We start from the raw sequence: 17,594 nt of genomic DNA, 5'->3' as shown, positions 1-17,594 counted from the left end.
CCCCTCTCAGTCCTTGGAGTTCCTGGGTGCTCGTTTCGATACTGCCTTAGGGAAAGTATTTCTGACGGAAGAAAGGATCTTGAAGCTCACGGCACAAGTGGCGGATTTCCAATCTCTCGCTCAACCCACAGCCTGGGATTATTTGCAGGTCCTGGGCTCCATGGCTTCGACTATCGACCTCGTGCCGTGGGCATTTGCACATATGCACCCTCTTCAGTCAGCTTTGTTGTCCGCTGGAATCCTTGCTCGCAGCTTTTCCACATTGTCCTGCCCCTGCCGGGGGAGGTGAGTTCTAGTCTTCAGTGGTGGCTTTCACCTCACAACTTGCGACAGGGGATGGACTTGGAGACTCCCTGTTGGATTGTAGTGACCACTGATGCCAGCCTCTCCGGGTGGGGAGTGGTTTGTCAAGATACTGTGGTCCGGGGTCAATGGACCAGGCAGGAAGCTGCCTGGTCGATCAATCGCTTGGAGACCAGAGTGGTTCGCTTAGCGCTCCAAGCCCTCCTCACGCTGGTGGAGGGCAAATCGGTGAGGGTGCTCTCCAACAATGCGACGACGGTAGCCTACATCAATCGTCAGGGCGGCACCAGGAGCCGTCCAGTGGCGGCAGAAGCCCAGCTCTTGTTCCTCTGGGCGGAGCAGCATCTTTACCAGATAGCGGCGTCCCACATTGCCGGAGTGGACAACATCCAAGCGGATTTCCTCAGTAGTCACCAACTGAATCCTGGGGAGTGGGAGCTCCCCGCCTTTTGTCTTCTGTGCAACCGGTGGTTTTCGGACCTCCTGAATCTGGCAGTGGACTGTCCACTGAGGTTTCGTCCGTCTCCCACGCTGTTGCGGCAGGGGCCCGTCTGTTTCACAGAGGCAGATATCTTTTGTCTAGCGGCATGGCCTATGAAAGGCGCCGGTTGAGGAGTAAGGGTTACTCCGATGCGGTGGTGACCACACTCTTGCGTTCCCGTAAAACTTCTTTGGCGTTGCTCATTCCACTCTGTCGCAGTCGACTTCTTGGGTGGAGTGTCAGCAGGTGTCGCCACAGGAAATTTGTAGGGCAGCTACCTGGCAGTCTCCGTATACTTTTGCAAGGCATTATCGGCTTGATGGTTCTTTTGGGGCCTGTGTACTCCGAGCGGGACTCTCTCAGTTCCACCCTGGTTGAGAAAGCTTTGGTACATTCCAGCTGTCCTGGTATGTACAGGGAAAGGAAAATTGGTTCTTACTTGCTAATTTTTGTTCCTGTAGTACCACGGCTCAGTCCAGATGCCCGCCCGGGGAGAAGATGGAGAGTCCGCTCGGCTGGTGGCTGGTCACCCTCTCTGCAAATTTTATTGACTGTCCCTCTTTAGGGCTCCGTTTCGGCATGTTTTTTTTATTCATGCGGTTTTTTCAGTGTTTCCTATCCTCTGCTCTTCGGGGGGAGGTAGTTTTTTCTAGTTGGCAGTTCTGGTTTTTCTATCTTTATTTCTGCTTGGGTACAGTATTATACTGGCAGACACTAGGTGGCACCTCAGGGGTATAGGGCAGAGTCCGCGAAGTCGTCTTCTGTCTCCATCTGCTGGAGGGGAGGCAAAACCCAGGTGTCCTGGACTGATCCGTGATATTACAGGAACGAAAATTAGCAGGTAAGAACCAATTTTCCTTTGGTCCTGAGTCCCTCTGTCTACTCTAAGGAAAACTAAATTATCAGGTAAATAATTTCTCCATTAATTGCTCTAAACACTTGTTTCTTCATTACCGAGTGACTTGTGATAAATTAGCCCTTAATTGCAGTTTAATCATTTTTGTACGTTTGCATTATTTTTTTTTTTCCAGGCAGCCAAAAGTCAAACCAAGCTGAAGAAGGCTCCTCCTCCTCCGCCCAAGGAGGTAGAGGACAGTGAAGAGGAAGATTCTGAAGAAGACGACAGCAGTGATGAGGAGGATGAAGCAATAGTAAGCACTTCATATTCCTGAGAGGGATGGATCCTCTTCACTTTACAGAAGTAGCCGAGTGGTTAAAGCTGGGAAGCCATTGTGGACTTGGGGGAAATCCACTACTTGTCCCTGGGATAAGTAGCATAGTATTTATCGACCTGGGGATCCTGCCAGGTACTTGTGGCCTGGATTGGCCATTGTTGGACACAGGATACTGGGTATGATGGATCTTTGGTCTGAACCAGTGTGGCAAGTCTTATGTTTTTATGTTAATATTCTTAACACTCCTTGGGTAGATATTCCAAAGCTATTTAGACAGATAACTAGCACGTTATCAGTCTAAATAGCAAATGCAGCATATTCAGCCGCTTATCCATCTAAATTTATAGCTGGGTAGCTATTTATCTGCTTATAATTTAGCTGGATAAAAAGAGGTGTTCGGGGAGGGGCTGAGATATCCGGCTAACCTAGCCAAATATCGGGTACATCTGGCTAGATAAGCAGATAATTTGACCCACTATAAAGCAGATCTATAGTTATTCAGCCTTGGCTACTTATCTGGATATCTTTAAAAGTTATATATATAAGAACATGCCATGCTGGGTCAGACCAAGGGTCCATCAAGCCCAGCATCCTGTTTCCAACAGTGGCCAGGATGCTGGGCTTGATGGACCCTTGGGTAAGTAACGCTGTTACTGTATCAGTACCTATCCGAATGTAAATTATTGCTGGTCCAGTGCCCCTAAAATATATTGCGGGGCGTATGTGGGCCCCCCTGTCTGAAAGTCTTTGTTTGTGGGCCCCCCCCCCCCCATGATGAAAAATCATTCCTGCTGCGAGCGAGGGTACCACGCGGCTCCGGCTCTGCATCCAGTAGGCAGTGCTGGAAATGTAAACCGGGTTTAGTTTATGCTTTCTTGAGTGATAGAAGCAATTGTCATTTACATCAGGATGGGTGCCGTAGGCCCTTGGTTTTTGAATTTTTTTTTATATATAGATACAGTAACAGCACTACTTTCCTGGATATCTTTTAAAGATATAAGGATAAGTAGCAAGTTAACAGGCCACATATGATTGGATAAAGCGCAGTTGCTTACCTGTAACAGGTGTTCTCCTAGGGCAGCAGGATGTTATTCCTCACAGATGGGTGACATCATCAGGTGGAGCCTGGCATGGAAAACATTTGTCAAAGTTTCTAGAAGCTTTAACCGGCACACTGAGCGTGCCACTATCCATGCGAGGTCCCATTCAGTCTCGTAGCAGAGAAAAAAATACGAGCGAAAAAATTAAACTGCAGGACAACCCAACTCTGCAAGGCGGCGGGCAGGTTTCCTGAGGACTAACATCCTGCTGTTTCTAGGAGAATACCTGTACAGGTAAGCAACTGCGCTTTCTCCTAGGACAAGCAGAATAGTAGTCTTCTCAGATGGATGAATATCAAGCTACAGGCACAATAACTGTGGTGCTGTTGGTAACACAGGGTGACAGCCTGAACCAAAGAATGGGCCCTAGGCAGGAAGGGTTTCGTTTAAATCTGAAAGAGGTTGCGAAGGACAGATTGGCCGAAGGCACTGTCTTGTTGACCATCCTTCTCCAAGCAGTAGTGTGCAGGGAACGCCATGTCGCTGCCCAGCAAATTTTGGTGACCGGAGCCACCCGCAGGTGGCTACAGACGTCTCCATGGCCCTCACAGAGTGAGCTTTGATTCGGCCTCCAAGCTGAAGTCCCACTTGTGCATAGCAGAAGGCGATGCAGTCCGCTAGCCAGTTAGTCTGTTTGCCTACCGCAACTCCCAGCCTATTATCAAAAGAAACAGTTGAATGGATTGCCTGTAACCTGCTGTGCATTCCAAATAGAAGGCCAAAGCCCTCTTGCAATCCAGTGTATGAAGAGCATGTTCCCCTGGATGGGAATGATGCCTCGGAAAGAAGGCGGGCAGAATTGGACTGATTGTGAAAATCAGTCACAGCCTTAGGCAGGAACTTGGGATGGGTATGCAGGACCACACGATCATGGAAGAATTTCGTGTATGACGGGTATGTATTAAAGGCCTAAAGCTCACTAACTCTCTATGAACCAAAGTGATAGCCACTAGGAATATAACCTTGCAGGTGAGGAATTTCGTGTCGCAGGAGTGCAAGGGTTCAAAAGGATGATGCATGAGCCACGCCAGGACAATTTTTGAGATCCCAGGACACAACAGGAGGCCGAGGAGGGGGCTTTAGCTGAAGCAGACCCCTCATATCACACGCTACTATGGGCTGCACCAATATGGGTGTGTCAGCGACACCTCGATGGCACGCACTAGCCACACTTAGATGAACCCTGACTCGGAAAGCTGCTACAAATAGTCCAAGAATCTGGGAAGGGGGCATGTGAATGGATCTAAGCCATGCCCCCTCACACCTTTTCCATTTCAACCTGTAAGGCTTCCTGTTGGAAGGCTTTCTGGAAGCCACTAGCACCTGGGAGAAGTTTTCCGACAGGTTCAGGAGCTGAAGGACTAAGCGCTCAATATCCAGGCTGTCAGCGATAACGCCTGGAGGTTTGGATGATGCAGTGCCCCTGATTCTGTTATCAGATCAGGCGTGGTCCCCACTCTGATGGGATCCCTGATCGACAAGTCCCGAAGGAGAGGGAACCAGGCTTGCCTGGGTCAGTAGGGCGCTACGAGGATCATGGTCCCTCGGTCCTGCTGAGCTTCAGGAGAGGAAGAGGAGGGTACGTGTACAGGAGACCCAATGAAGGGTGAAGGCGTCAGAGGCTGAATGACTGTCCCATGTGAAAAGGGAGAAAAAATTGCTGACCTTGTAATTGTACAGGGAGGCGAAGAGGTCCATATCCGGGGTCCCCCACCGATGGAAAATCCGGGCTACCAAATCTGTATTTCAGGACCACTTGTGCGACTGAAAAGAGCGGCTTAGGCAGTCTGCCAGCACGTTCAGCGTCCCGGGTAGATATGCCATTCAGAGACATCCCCTGCCACAGGGCCCAGGACCAAATCTGTACCGCCTCCTGACAGGAAGGCCAACCCCGTGCCTCCTTGTTGATATACTACATTGCGACTTGATTGTCCGTCCGAATCAGGACTGCTTTGTGGTACAACCGGTCTCGGAATGCCCAGAGGGCGTAACAAATCGCATGAAGCTTTAAGAAGTTTATCTGGCAGAGAGCTCCCTGAGCCCTGCTCAGGGAGCTCTCTGCCAGATATGGGCCCCCCAGCTCTGGGGGGCCCATATCTCTGCCACATGGCTCTGCCACATGGGCCCCCCAGCTCTGGGGTGAGGCATCGGTGGTAAGAACCACTTGAGGCGGGGTAGCTTGGAAGGGAATCCCCTGCTCTAGATTGGAGAGATTCTCTCACCAGGACAGAGAGATCTTCAGAGGTTGTGTGATGGAGATACAAGCCTCGAGGTCCTGGGATGCCTCCTTCCATTGTGACTACAACGTCCATTTTACTCTGCGCATGCAAAAATGGGCTAATGGAGTAACATGGACTGCCATGTGGCCCAACAAGCGAAGCAGAAGGCGGCACCTACATTCTGATTGCTGTGCACCAATGTTGCCAACGAAGAAAGGGTAAAGGCCCGATCGCGGGGCAAGAATGCCTTCACCTGAGTTGTGTCCAGCCTGGCTCCTATGAAGTCCAGTTGGGGAGACTGGCAGAGGTGGGATTTTGGGTAGTTGATGCCAAAACCCAGAGATTGCAGTGCCTATATTGTCCAGCGCTCCGGTGTGGGAGTCGCTTTTGACTAACCTGTTATCCAGGTATGGGAAGACATGCACCGCACGGCACATGAGGTGCACTGCCACCACTGCTAGGCACTTGGTGAAGACAGGAGGGGCTGAGGCCAAACCAAAAGGCAGCACCCTGTACTGGTAGTGAGTCTTCCCCATCATAAAACAAGATATGGCAATGTGGGCGTAGGTGCCCTTGAGATTTAGTAAGCAGAGCCAGTCTCCTCTTTTGAGGAGAATCGGAGTGTCCAGAGAAACCATCTTTAAACTTTCTCTTCTGAAGAATTTGTTCAATGCCTTGAGATAGAGAATGGGTGCAAGCCCCCAGTCCTCTTCAGAATGACAAAGTACCCCAAATAGAATCCATGGACCTACTGATAAGGGACAGGCTCTACTGCTCCTGCCATGAGAAGGGCGGATAGCTCTGTCCGAAGTATGATCTACTGGGCGGACGAACCCTATGAATGGACATGGGGGGGAGAGTCCTCTGGGATCTTTCTGAAACTTAGTCGATACCCCTGGTGAACTATACTAAGGACCCAGTGATCCGAAGTAGAGAAGTCTGCCTCCCGCTGCAGGATCGTGTCAGGGGTACGACTTGTTGGCCCATGCTCCCTCGTCTCCAGTCAAAAGCCTGAAGCTGGGGCCTAGGCGCTTGCTGTTGATGGAAACGGTCCCTGGAGCTAGCTCAAGGCGTGCAAATCCAAGAGAGGTGGGGGAGGGGTTAATATTTCCGCTGCTAATAAGGACTTCCTGGAGCTTGGTCTGGAAGATTTCCTAACAGAGGATGGAGGGTCTGAAGCACTAGCGGAGAGTTGTTGAAGTGTTTCATGCTGATTTTTCAACTGACCTATCACATCTCTGATCTTGTCCCCAAAAAGGTTTTCACCTGAACATGGGAGGTCAGCCAACTCTTGAACCTCTGGTCGGAAGCACAGAACCAGGCCATCTTACAGGCGCCGATGCCCACAGTAGACACCCTGGCCGCTGTTTCAAAAATATTTCGGGCCCTTCCCTTTGGGTTAGTGACCGCACCGCAAACTTTTACAAAGTTGGTAGTAGTGGCGGCGGCGCTCAGGAAAGAAAGTATCCTGGTGCATCCGTACCTGGACGATTGGCTCATCTGGGCAAAGTCCGAAGAGGAGTGTTGTCGCTCAGTGCAGTGCGTCCTGCATCTCCTGTGTTGGGCTGGGTGGCAAATCTGGCAAAGAGTCATTTGGAGCTGATCCAGTCATTGGAAAATCTGGGGGTGTGCGCTTCGATACCCAGATAGGTTAAGGTGTTTCTGACTGCGGGAGAGAGTAGACAAGTTGCAAAGTCAGGTCCTTTGTCTGCTGCGGCTTTCGGTTCCCAGAGTCTGGGATTATTTACAGGTCCTGGGTTCCTTGGCTTCTATGATGGAATTGGTTTTTGGGCCTTTGCTCACATGCGTCCCCTGCAGAGGGCTCTGTTATGCCGTTGGAATCCACTTTCGGAAGGAATTTCAGCTTCCTTTACCGCTGACGGAGGATGCCAGGTCCAGTCTCTTGTGGTGGCTGTCTCTGTGGAATCTGGAGAAAAGGATGGATCTGGAAGTGCCTGACTTGAGTGGTGGTGGCCATGGATGCCAGCCTCACTGATTGGGGGGTGAATTGTCAAGGGAAATCTGCCCAGGGTCATTGGTTGCCAGAAGAGACGACCTGGTCCATCAATCAGCTGGCAATCAGGGCAGTTCTCAAAGCCTTGCCATTTTTCCTGCTCATTCAAGGGAAGTCTGTGTAAGTGTTCTTTGACAATGCGATGACAGTGGCATGCATCAATCGTCAGGTCAGAACTAAGTCATCTGGTAGCCCTGGAGGCGCAAGGTCTGTTTGACGGAGAAACATCTAGAGGGAATAGCTGTGTCCCATGTTGCCAGAGTGGACAACGTACAAGCAGATTACCTCAGCAGACATCTGGATCCGGGGGAGTTGTTGATAGAAGCCTTCGCCTTTGTTCAGACCAGTGCTGGACCTCATGGCAACTCCAGGAAATGTGAAGACTGTTTGGTTTTTCAGTCGCAGAAGAGAGGTCGGCTCAGAGGGCATGGTCGCTCTTGTTCAGATGGGGCCACCACATCTGTTGCTGTACATGTTTCCCCCCTGGCCTCTTATAGGTCGGGTGCTGGACTGTATCGAGCTTCATCCAGGCAGGATGATTCTGGTGGCGCCCGAGTGGCCTCGCCAGCCGTGGTTTGTGTCTACCTCATCTAGCAGTAGACTGTCCCATTTACTTGGCCCATCTGTCAGGATTGTTGCAGCAGGGACCCATATTTTCAGACCAGGTGGATTGCTTCTGTCTAGTGGCTTGGCTTTTGAGAGGTGACTGCTCTGTTTGAAGGGATATTCGGAGCCTGTGATTACGAAGTTGCTTCAGGCGAGAAGGCCTTCATGTCATTGGCTTATGTACGAGTGTGGAGAGTTTTCAAATTGTGGTGTTAGCAGAACAAGGTGCAACCTTTGAAGGTGGATGTTCCACAGATTTTGGCCTTTCTGCAATGCGGCTTGGGTAAGGGTTCAGGTGGGCAGCTTTAGTGTCCCTTCGAGGTAGGATTCAAGGAAGGCCATTAGGATCTCATCCGAATGTGGTTCCTTTCCTCAAGGGGGCTAAGCATCTATGTCCTTCGGATCGGAAGATTTGTCCAACATGGAATCTTAATTAGGTTCTTTGGGTACTGTGTGGCCATCCCTTTGAACCAATTCGGAGGGCTTCTTTAAAGAATTTAAACCTGAAGGCTGTGTTCCTGGTGGCTATCTGTTCAGCTAGAAGGATATCTGAGTTGCAAGTGTTGTCGTTTAGGGACCCTTTCCTGTACTTTTTGGAGGATGGGGTTTCTTTGCATACGATTCCTTCCTTTATGCCTAAGGTGGCTTTCACCTTAACCAGCTGGTCGAGTTACCTGCTTTTCTGAGTTTGTGACTGGATACTCCTATGACTAGGGAACTGCACTTACTGGATGTATGGCAAATTCTTTGCGATATCGTTAGGTCTAATGGAGATCGGATCATCTTTTTGTCCTTTTTAGTGGAACAAAGAAGGGAAATAGTTTCCAAGAGCAAGATTGCATGATGGTTAAAAGTCTATACGTTCTGGTCATATTTGTAAGAGTTGATCGGTTGCGGGTGCATTCTATGAGAGCGCGGGCAATTTCTTGGGTGGAGTGTCAACTGATATCTCTGCAAGAGATTTGTCGAGCGGCGAAATGGGTCTTCTCTTCTCACTTTTACCAAACATCTTTTGGGGAAAGTGTATTGCATGCAGGTCTTTCCAGTTCCTGCCCATTATAGAGGGGCTTGGGTACATCCCACTTGTCTGGACTGATCTGGGGTACAAACAGGAAAGGAAAACTGATTTTTACCACAGATCAGTCCAGAGAACTGTCCCCTTCTTTTGAAAGACTTCTCTGCTTCTGGATGCTGCTGAGCTGGTATGTGATACGTTCAGATTTATGACGTGTACATAATTATATATGTACTTTGTTTTGGGACCAGGGGGCTTAGTTTTAGGGGGCTCCAGCTTTGAGTCTGTTTGCCCACAGTTGTTTGGGGTTTGTTAGTCAACTTGGCTTGGGTACTGGTCGATACTGAGGGACTGCAGGTTTGCACACTCGGATATATAGCAGTTCCTCAGTTTTGTTCTCTGCCTCCATCTGCTGGTAGGGATGCGTACACTCACTTGCTGGACTGATCTGTGGTACTAAACTACAGGAATGAAAACTAGATAACCAATCTTCCTATTCCATTTATTGCTTTAGTTTAATGATTGTGCTAGTCTGTGATGCATAAAATGGTTTAATTTGAAACAAAAATAGGATATGTTTGATAACTCATGTTTTCTTAAAATGCTACTCATCTTATAAATTCTGCTAGGGGTATGTAAACTTATTGAGCACAACTGTAAATCTTCTGTAGGACAACTTTCATGGTGCGATAGTTATTGCTGTCCAAGTGTATTAGGCCTGGCTGATTTCCAGATTGACACTGGCTTTCCAACCTGGTGGCCAGGAGTGGCAGAAAATTGTTGTATCACTTAGTCTGCACTTTATTGTACCTTATTATTTTTATTTTTTTTTAAATAGAGGAAAAACTACTTTTTTGTCACTGAAAGCATGTTAGACACCCAACCCGCTATTTATTTTATCAGATGCCTCCCCAGAAGAAACCTGTAACCCCAGCAAAAAAGGTTGCTACACCAGCAAAGACAGTGGCTATTCCATCTAAGAAAGCGGCTACCCCAGCAAAAGCAGTTGCAGTGCCTGGCAAGAAAGGTGCTGCAATAGCCAAAAATGGCAAGAAGGTTCAGAAAGAAGAAAGCGACGAGGAGGAGGAGGATGAAGATGACGATGATGATGACGACGACTCTGGTAAATCGCCATTAAGCCTGGGTTTGGTCTAGGGAAATGAGTCCTTTGTTCTACATTTCTTTTGTGCCATGGTGTTTAATTTAATTACTACCATAAGAAACTTGCTGACCAGACTATATGGATCATTTTCTCTTTCTGCTGTCATTCTTATTCTATTTAATTTAATTTTCCTAGCATGCAGCCAGATGAACTCAGGATCAATGGGTTATATGCTCCCCTGCTAGCAGATGGAGATGGAGTCAGGTTTCAAAGCTGACGTCACCTTAGATACGCCCCTGCAGTGACCTCAGCCCTTCAGTATCTCTCAGTCTCCTAGCAGATGTGGATGTGCTTTCCCTATCAGGATCACTATACTCTTTAGGAGAAGAAATTCTACTTTTAAATTGGAGGAAGATTGAGCCCTGCTCTCCTGCGGTGATACCTAAAGGTCCCTCCTCCAGTTGAAAATTCCTGAGGTTATTTCTGAGCTCCCTGAGAGGTGTGCCTTGGTCCAGTAGCCAACTTCCAGCATGGACTTTGCTGCTGAAGCAGCTGAAAGGCAGCAGGTGAGGGAAGCTGAGAGCAGCGGTGACAGTCTCTGTTCTCAGCCGGTAAGCACTGAGCCCAGATAAGTAAGGAGAGAAGAGGATTCCTTCTGATTCAGAGATGTTGGAGGGGCTTCAGTAAGTCTTCCTCCGTTCTCCTTGCTCATTCTGCCGTACCAATGATGTTCCTGATCCCATTGGTGTAAGGGGAAATGGGCTTCTGAGCAGGTTGAGTGGCCCTGCTTTTAGGCTTTGTGGGCACACCATGTGGTAGGCTGCGGTGGCGCCATCTTGCACGCAGTTTTGTGTGTCTGCATTGGTACGCACAGTGTGTGCTGGCTCTGCGCACGTGCTGTGTGCATAACATTGAACATATGTATGTGCATACAGCGAGCATACAAGCACTCCAACATTACGCGCAGCTGTAAGCGCTCTTCTTAGGCGCAGAATTTAGGTAAGAGAGATGAGCTGTGCAAGCGCCTCACGCAGAGGTGCTCAAAATCTGTGCGCACACGATTTCAAGTGCTAGTAGGCAGAGCAAGCACTTAAGGTTCCTAATGGCTTTGTCGGCAAAGAAACATTAGCACTATTCCCTTTGTGCTGCGTGCCATATTGGGGCTATTCAGTCTGACCTTGATTCTTACCTATGTCCATGCTGTGAGGAAACCCAGGGAGAGTTGACCCCCCAGGAATTTGCTAAGCCCAGCTCCTCCCATTCAGAGGATGATTCAGTCACGAACTTACCTGGTAGCACATCGGATCTGAGCAATCCCATGGCTGGGTCTGCCATGAGAGAAGGAAATTCAGCAGCACCTACCCCAGTGCCCCTTAGGCTAGGTATGGCCTCGGCGGCTTTCTCTTGGGTGGATTTTTTTTAAGGCCTTCAAGCCTTCGTACAGGTGCAGTCTGTTTCACCTGCCCCTGTCTGAGCGGAACCCCAGCCGGTAAGGCCTCCCTCTCCTAGCGACAGGCCTCGAGACATGCTTCATCTCATCAAGGGTATTCCTGGCAGGGACCCAGTCACAACGCTGAAAGAAGGGGATCCAATCTGTACCTCAGCTAGAGGAGTGGCCTCGCTGGTAGCGGCCAGAAGACAGCTATGGCTGCGAAATTGGTCAGTAGACGCGACCTCTAAAGCAAACCTCATAAAGATGCAGTTTAAGGGATCACTCCAATTCGGAAGCGAATTGGAAAAGCTGGCCAGTAAGTGGGGTGAATGTCCAGTTCCCCAGCTACTGGGATAAGAGAAAGCGGATACAGGGCCCCTCGCTTATGAGGGGCCAGTCCAGGGGCTCCCAACGCTTTCAGACCTTCAGGAACTCAACATTTCAGACTTTTCGGGAAGGTCTCAGTACTTTTAGAGTTGAAAATCCAGGAGAGGGGCTGGTTCGAGTTTGGGCCAAACCTGAACCCCCCAATTAAGTTTTGCCGACCCACCCACAGAATGAGGAGATAGGGGATCGACTATCCCTCTTCTACCAGAGGTGGGTCAAGATCATGTTGGACAAATGGGTACTGGATTTCATACAAGAAGATACACGCTGGAGTTTTGCAGGACTCCTCGGGACATGTTCTCCGTGCTACTCCCAGCACAAGAAGCTGGCAGTGGAATCTACCTTGATAAGGCTCCTCCAAGTGAGGGTTATAATTCCAGTGCCTACACCCCAGGAAAATACAGGGCGTTATTCCATCTATTTCATTGTACCCAAGAAGGGGGAGGGCTCCTTTCGCCCCATCCTGGACCTCAAGAGCGTCAGCCAACATCTGAGTAAGTCATTTCATTTCTGCATGGAAACTGTGCTCCTTCATAATGGCCGTAGATCCGGGAGGCCTACCTTCATATTCCAATCAGGCAAGATCACCAGCATTTCCTATGCTTTGTGATGCTGGGTTGTCATTATCAGTTCTGGGTGCTGCCCTTTGGCTTGGCCACCGGCCCCAGAACATTTTACAAAATTATGATGGTCGTGGCAGCGGCACTGAGGAAAGAAGGGATCCTGGTGCAGCCATACTTGGATGATTGGTTGATCCGGGCGAAGTCGTTAGAGGAGAGTTTCCAGGTGACCAGCTGCATGATGTCCCTGCTTTAGGACCTTGGCTGAGTCGTGAACATGGACAAAAGCAGTTTCAAGCCCTCCTTGGAATATCTGGGAGTCCGGTTTGACACCAGGCAAGAAAAGGTGTTTCTCCCGCCCTTGTGGATAAGGAAGTTGATGTTCCAAGTGCATCGATTGATGAACACAACATGCCCCAAGGTGTGGAGCAATCTTCAGGTCCTTGGTTTGATGGCGTCAACCCTTGAGGTAGTACCGTGGGCAAGGGCACACGTGTCCACTCCAATGCTCCCTGTTGTCACGTTGGAATCCGCCGTCTCAAGACTATTCGATTTGCCTTTACCTACCATTGGAAGTATGTTCTCAGCTCCAGTGGTGGCTATAGGAAGCTCACTTGGACAAGGGTATAAGCCTGTCTCCACCAAACTGGCTAGTTCTCAAAACAGATGCGAGCCTCTGAGGTTGGGGAACTCACTGTCAGGAACTCCAGGGACAGGCGGTCTGCGTGATGTCGGACAATGCAACAACGGTAGCCTGCATCAGTTGCCAGGGAGGAACCAAGAACCAGCTTCGTGTCTCTGGAGATGGATCTCCTTATGGAATGGGTGGAATCGAATCTATAGATCTCTGCCTCCCACATTTCAGTAAAAGACAACATCAGAGCAGAATTTCTAAGCAGGGAGAGTCTGGATCCAGGAGAATGGGAATTGTCAGCCAGAGCCTTTCAGCTGCTGTATATCTGGAACCTCCCGTCCATCGACCTGCTGGCCGCATCTCATAATGCGAAGTTTTCCCAATTCTTCAGTCGCAGAAGAGATTAGCGATACCTGGGGATCGACACCCTTGTTCAGACCTGGCCAGAAGAGGACTTGGTATACGCCTCCCCTCCATGGCCCCTGCTGGGCAGGGTCATTCGCAAGATCGAGTGCCAGAGAGGATTAGTCCTGCTAATGGCTCCAGATTGGCCCAGAAACCTGTGATATGCAGACATACCAGAGGCTTCAGGTGGAGACCCCCTGTGCCTCCCACTGCACAGGGTCCTGCTCCAGCAAGGTCCGGTCCTTCAAGAGGATCCGACTGTTTTTTGTCTTACGGTTTGACTCTTGAGGGCTCGCCTCATGAAGTGTGGATATTCGGCAGCAGTAATTACCACCTTGCTCCATGCGCGAAAGTTCTTGACGTCTATAGCGTATGTGCAGGACTGGAGAGTATTTGAGGCCTGGTGCGAGGAATGCAGTGTTGCCCCTCTGACGACCAAAATCCCTCTTGTTCTGAAATTTTTACAGGACAGTTTGAATAAAGAGTTGTCCCTTAACTCCTTGAAGGTCCAGGTAGCGGCTGTCTCCTATTACAGAGGCAAGGTGAACGGAACCCACCTGTCGGCACAGCCGAACATGGTCAGTCCTTACGCCTGTTAGCCCTGAAAACGGTGTACCTGGTAGTGATACTACAATCCTACCTATGAAAAGGCAACATTACAAATATTAAATCAGGCCCTAAACACCAATACTACACCTATTAGGAAAACAGAACTAGCCAAGCAGCTATAGATCCCAACACATATACTAATAAGCTGAATAAATGTTTCACAACAGCTATGAACAGAATAATATCCAACAATTAAAAACTCTGGAGAATTTTAAATAATTTTTATAACACCAATAAAATATTTCAAAACAGCAGACACATCACATAAAATTCAGTAATTAAAATGGCAGTCAATCAAGAAAAATAAACTTAAAAAGCCACCTTTACTAACCCCTTCCAGCAGCTCTCCTACTCCTCTTCCATGCAGGCCAGTAGCACATGCCAGAAGCAGTAGTGGCTGAAGCTCTGTACTCATGGTCCTCTTCCTTAGTGCCCACGACCACTCTCTCTCACACACACATACCAGTTAGTACACCCCCATGACCAGTTTCTGTCTTTCACACACCAATCATCTCCCAACCAGTCTTTCTCTTACACACACACCAGTCACCTTTCCCGATCAGTCTCTCTCTCACATACACATAGGCTTCCCACTTCCATGTTCTATCTTACATATACAGGCTTCTCACTCCCATACTGTGTCTCACACACACCCAGGTTTCTCACTCCTTTGCTAGCTCTCTCCACATGCACAGGCTTCTCATTCCCATAATCACTTTCTCTCTCTCACACACACAGTCCAGTCATCTCCCTGACCAGTCACTTCCATTGTCTCTCCTATATATACACACACATCACCTCTCTGACCAGTTTCTCTCAATCACACACCTCCTCTCACACACTTACATAGATGGTCTCAATCAAATGCTCTCACTTACACACAGGCTCTCAGTCAGTTACACATGCACCCTCTCAATCACACGTACATTCTCTCACTTACACACAGGCTGGCTTGCTGTCATTTCCTGCCTTCCCCCCCCCCCCCCCTCCCCAAGCACAAATGGTAGCTGCAGCAGCTTCCTCCTCTAGCCCCCGTAGGCTAAGAAAGAATAATCCCATCGGCCACGGGAGGCTAATTCTGTCTCCTGTGCTGATTTCTGGCTTCTTCTGGTTTTGATTCGGGGCCCACGGTACTGCTTGGGGCCACTGCTACTTTTTCGTGCAGCATGGCTTTCTTCCCGCTCACCCCACTGCCCATCACTTCCTGTTTCGGGCCAGAGTGGGGGCAGGTGCGGGAAGAAGAAAAGGCCCAGCTGCAGTTGCCAGCCTCCATTAAGACTGCTGCTGTTCCCATCCAGGCTTGAATGTGCTGATAGCCCGGGTGGCAACGGCAGCAGTGGAAGATAAGCCTGCCTCTCGCTCTGTGAAGGAAGAGGGGGGAAGAGCAGTGGGAGAGTGGTAGCACGTGACACACCCTGCCGCAGCTTGATGACACACTGATGTGTCGCGACACACCGGTTGAGAGGCGCTGGCCTAGATATTCAGGCCCGAGAGGATGCACCCTTTGCAAGGGCGGTGCTAACCCAACCGCAGGCAGCCTTCCGCCCCGATCGGGAGTAGCTTTTGTACATCCCATTGGTCCTGGGTCCATCTGGCTACACATTAGGAAATGGAGAAATTACTTACCTGGAAATTTTCGTTTTCCTTAGTATAGACAAATGGACTCAGCATCCCGCCCACGGCTGCTCAAGGGGCGTGCCAAGGAATCTCCTATGAGGTGAATCTAGATTCCAAGAATTTACGGGTAAGCCGTCGCCCGATCCCTAGATCAGGGCTTCTATCATCTTGCTGGGATTCAGCATTTGGTTGAGTACAGTTAACGGCTATCTGTTTTTAATCAAGTTGTAGTCAAGTTTTTCAATAGTATGTTCACAGTGGCTTTTGAAGAGAACTGTGGGGCTGAGGTCACTGCAGGGGTGTATCTAGGGTGACATCAGCTTTGAAACCTGACTCCGTCTCCATCTGCTGGCAGGGGAGCACAACCCATTGGTCATTGAGTCCATCTGTCTACGCTAAGGAAAACAAAATTATCAGGTAAGTGCAGAAAAATATCACAGAGTAATCAAAGGATATGCAATTTAAAAATAAAAACATATTAAAATTACAATAGACAAAATATAATAGACACAATGTATTAATATCAGTAAGTAACCATATAAGTATGCTTTGTTCTAGTGGCAAGGTGGATCAGGAATAATGTCTCAGCAATTTGCAAAGCAGCAATGTAACAAATGCAGAATATGATGGCAGAAAAGGACTATAGGTCCCATCTAGTGTGCCCAATGTATTATCATAGACCCCAGTTGATCACTATGGTTTTCCCTTCACTCCTTCGGACCCATAGATCCTCCGTGCTTATCCCAGGCTGCCTTGAATTCTATTACTGGTTTTGCTTCCATCAAGAGGCTGTTCAGTGCTTTCACTATGTGAACCTTATTCCCCTTGGAGTCTCATGTGATAACCGCTTGTTCTAGAACATTTCTTTTCTCTAACGTTTATTACATTAGTCCTTTGCGCAGCAAGTATTTGGAAGGGAGCATTGGTGATCTGTATGGTCTGAATGGCTTTGCAGAAAACTCTGGGCAGGGTATTGGCCCTTTTTTTTTTTTTTTTTTCCTGAGACTTTAGCTCACTGTTATCACTGGTGTTCAGTTTACTGTGGTGGCATCCCTGCCCAGGATCTCTCAGCCTGTTGTCTTCGATTAATTTAGAGCAGGATTGGGCCCCCTCTAGATTGTTGCCTGCAGTTTTCCCCGATACCTTTCTTAAGAGTTTCTCTCAGCTGACTTCAGATGAGATGGTATTTTATAAAATACAAAGAGAAACTAAAGCAGACACTATAAACTTTCACAGAGGTTTCAGCTAGAGAGGGTATCAGAAATATTATCAACACCACAAAGTACACTAGAAGATTGGCTGGTTTGTGTTTCACAGCTACTGTGAGTTGCCTGATGTGAGCCTTCCTAACCCAAAATCCCCATTTCCCTGTATGTACCCGGATCAGTCCAGACTCCTGGGTTTTGCCTCCCCTCCAGCAGATGGAGACAGAGAAGTTTTAACAGACTCCATCCTATACCCCTGAGGTGCCATCTAGAGTCTGTCAGTGTTTCTCTGTCTCCAGCAGATGGTGGAGGTGCAAATCCCTTTAGTCTGACTACCTAGGCTTGGTCTTTATCTTTTGGAGTTAGCTATTAGTGTTTGTTAGCTGGTTTTTATTCTTAAGCTTTTTATTCTAAGGTTTAAAAAAAAAAAAGCTGCAGATAGTCTACAGGCCTCCCAGAGGGTTGTCAGGTCCTGGTGGGACCATAACCCCTGGTATCTGAGGCAAAAGAGCAGAGGATTGGTGACCCTACGACCGCCAGCGGCTGAGGGTGATACCGGGGAGCCCGCTTCACTCACCCTCAGCAAGGAGGAGAGAAGTTTTTTGTTTTAAAAAACAAAACAAAACAGGTAAAGTTACTTTTTCACTTAGTAATGGACCCGGCGTTCTTCCCGGCGTCTCCTCTCTTGTTTTCGCTGTTGATTGCAGCCAGCCGCGGAACGCTGACCTCC

The 17,594-nt window shown here is 48.8% G+C and overlaps 1 protein-coding gene across 2 annotated transcripts in view; it reads left to right on the top strand.

Annotated features, from left to right (window-relative positions):
• The window catches only part of NCL (nucleolin), a 78,943-nt gene that overhangs the window by 6,985 nt on the left and 54,364 nt on the right, over positions 1–17,594 (top strand). For both annotated transcript variants that reach the window (XM_029615661.1, XM_029615660.1), the window contains exons 2-3: positions 1,816–1,935; positions 9,817–10,036. In XM_029615661.1, coding sequence (XP_029471521.1) covers positions 1,816–1,935; positions 9,817–10,036 — 340 coding nt within the window. The remainder of the gene's footprint in view (positions 1–1,815; positions 1,936–9,816; positions 10,037–17,594) is intronic.

Source organism: Rhinatrema bivittatum, chromosome 9, assembly GCF_901001135.1.
Source record: "Rhinatrema bivittatum chromosome 9, aRhiBiv1.1, whole genome shotgun sequence".
Classification (NCBI taxonomy): Eukaryota; Metazoa; Chordata; class Amphibia; order Gymnophiona; family Rhinatrematidae; genus Rhinatrema; species Rhinatrema bivittatum.
Note: the sequence above shows the minus strand (reverse complement) of the source record. Positions and strands in the feature narration are given on the sequence as shown.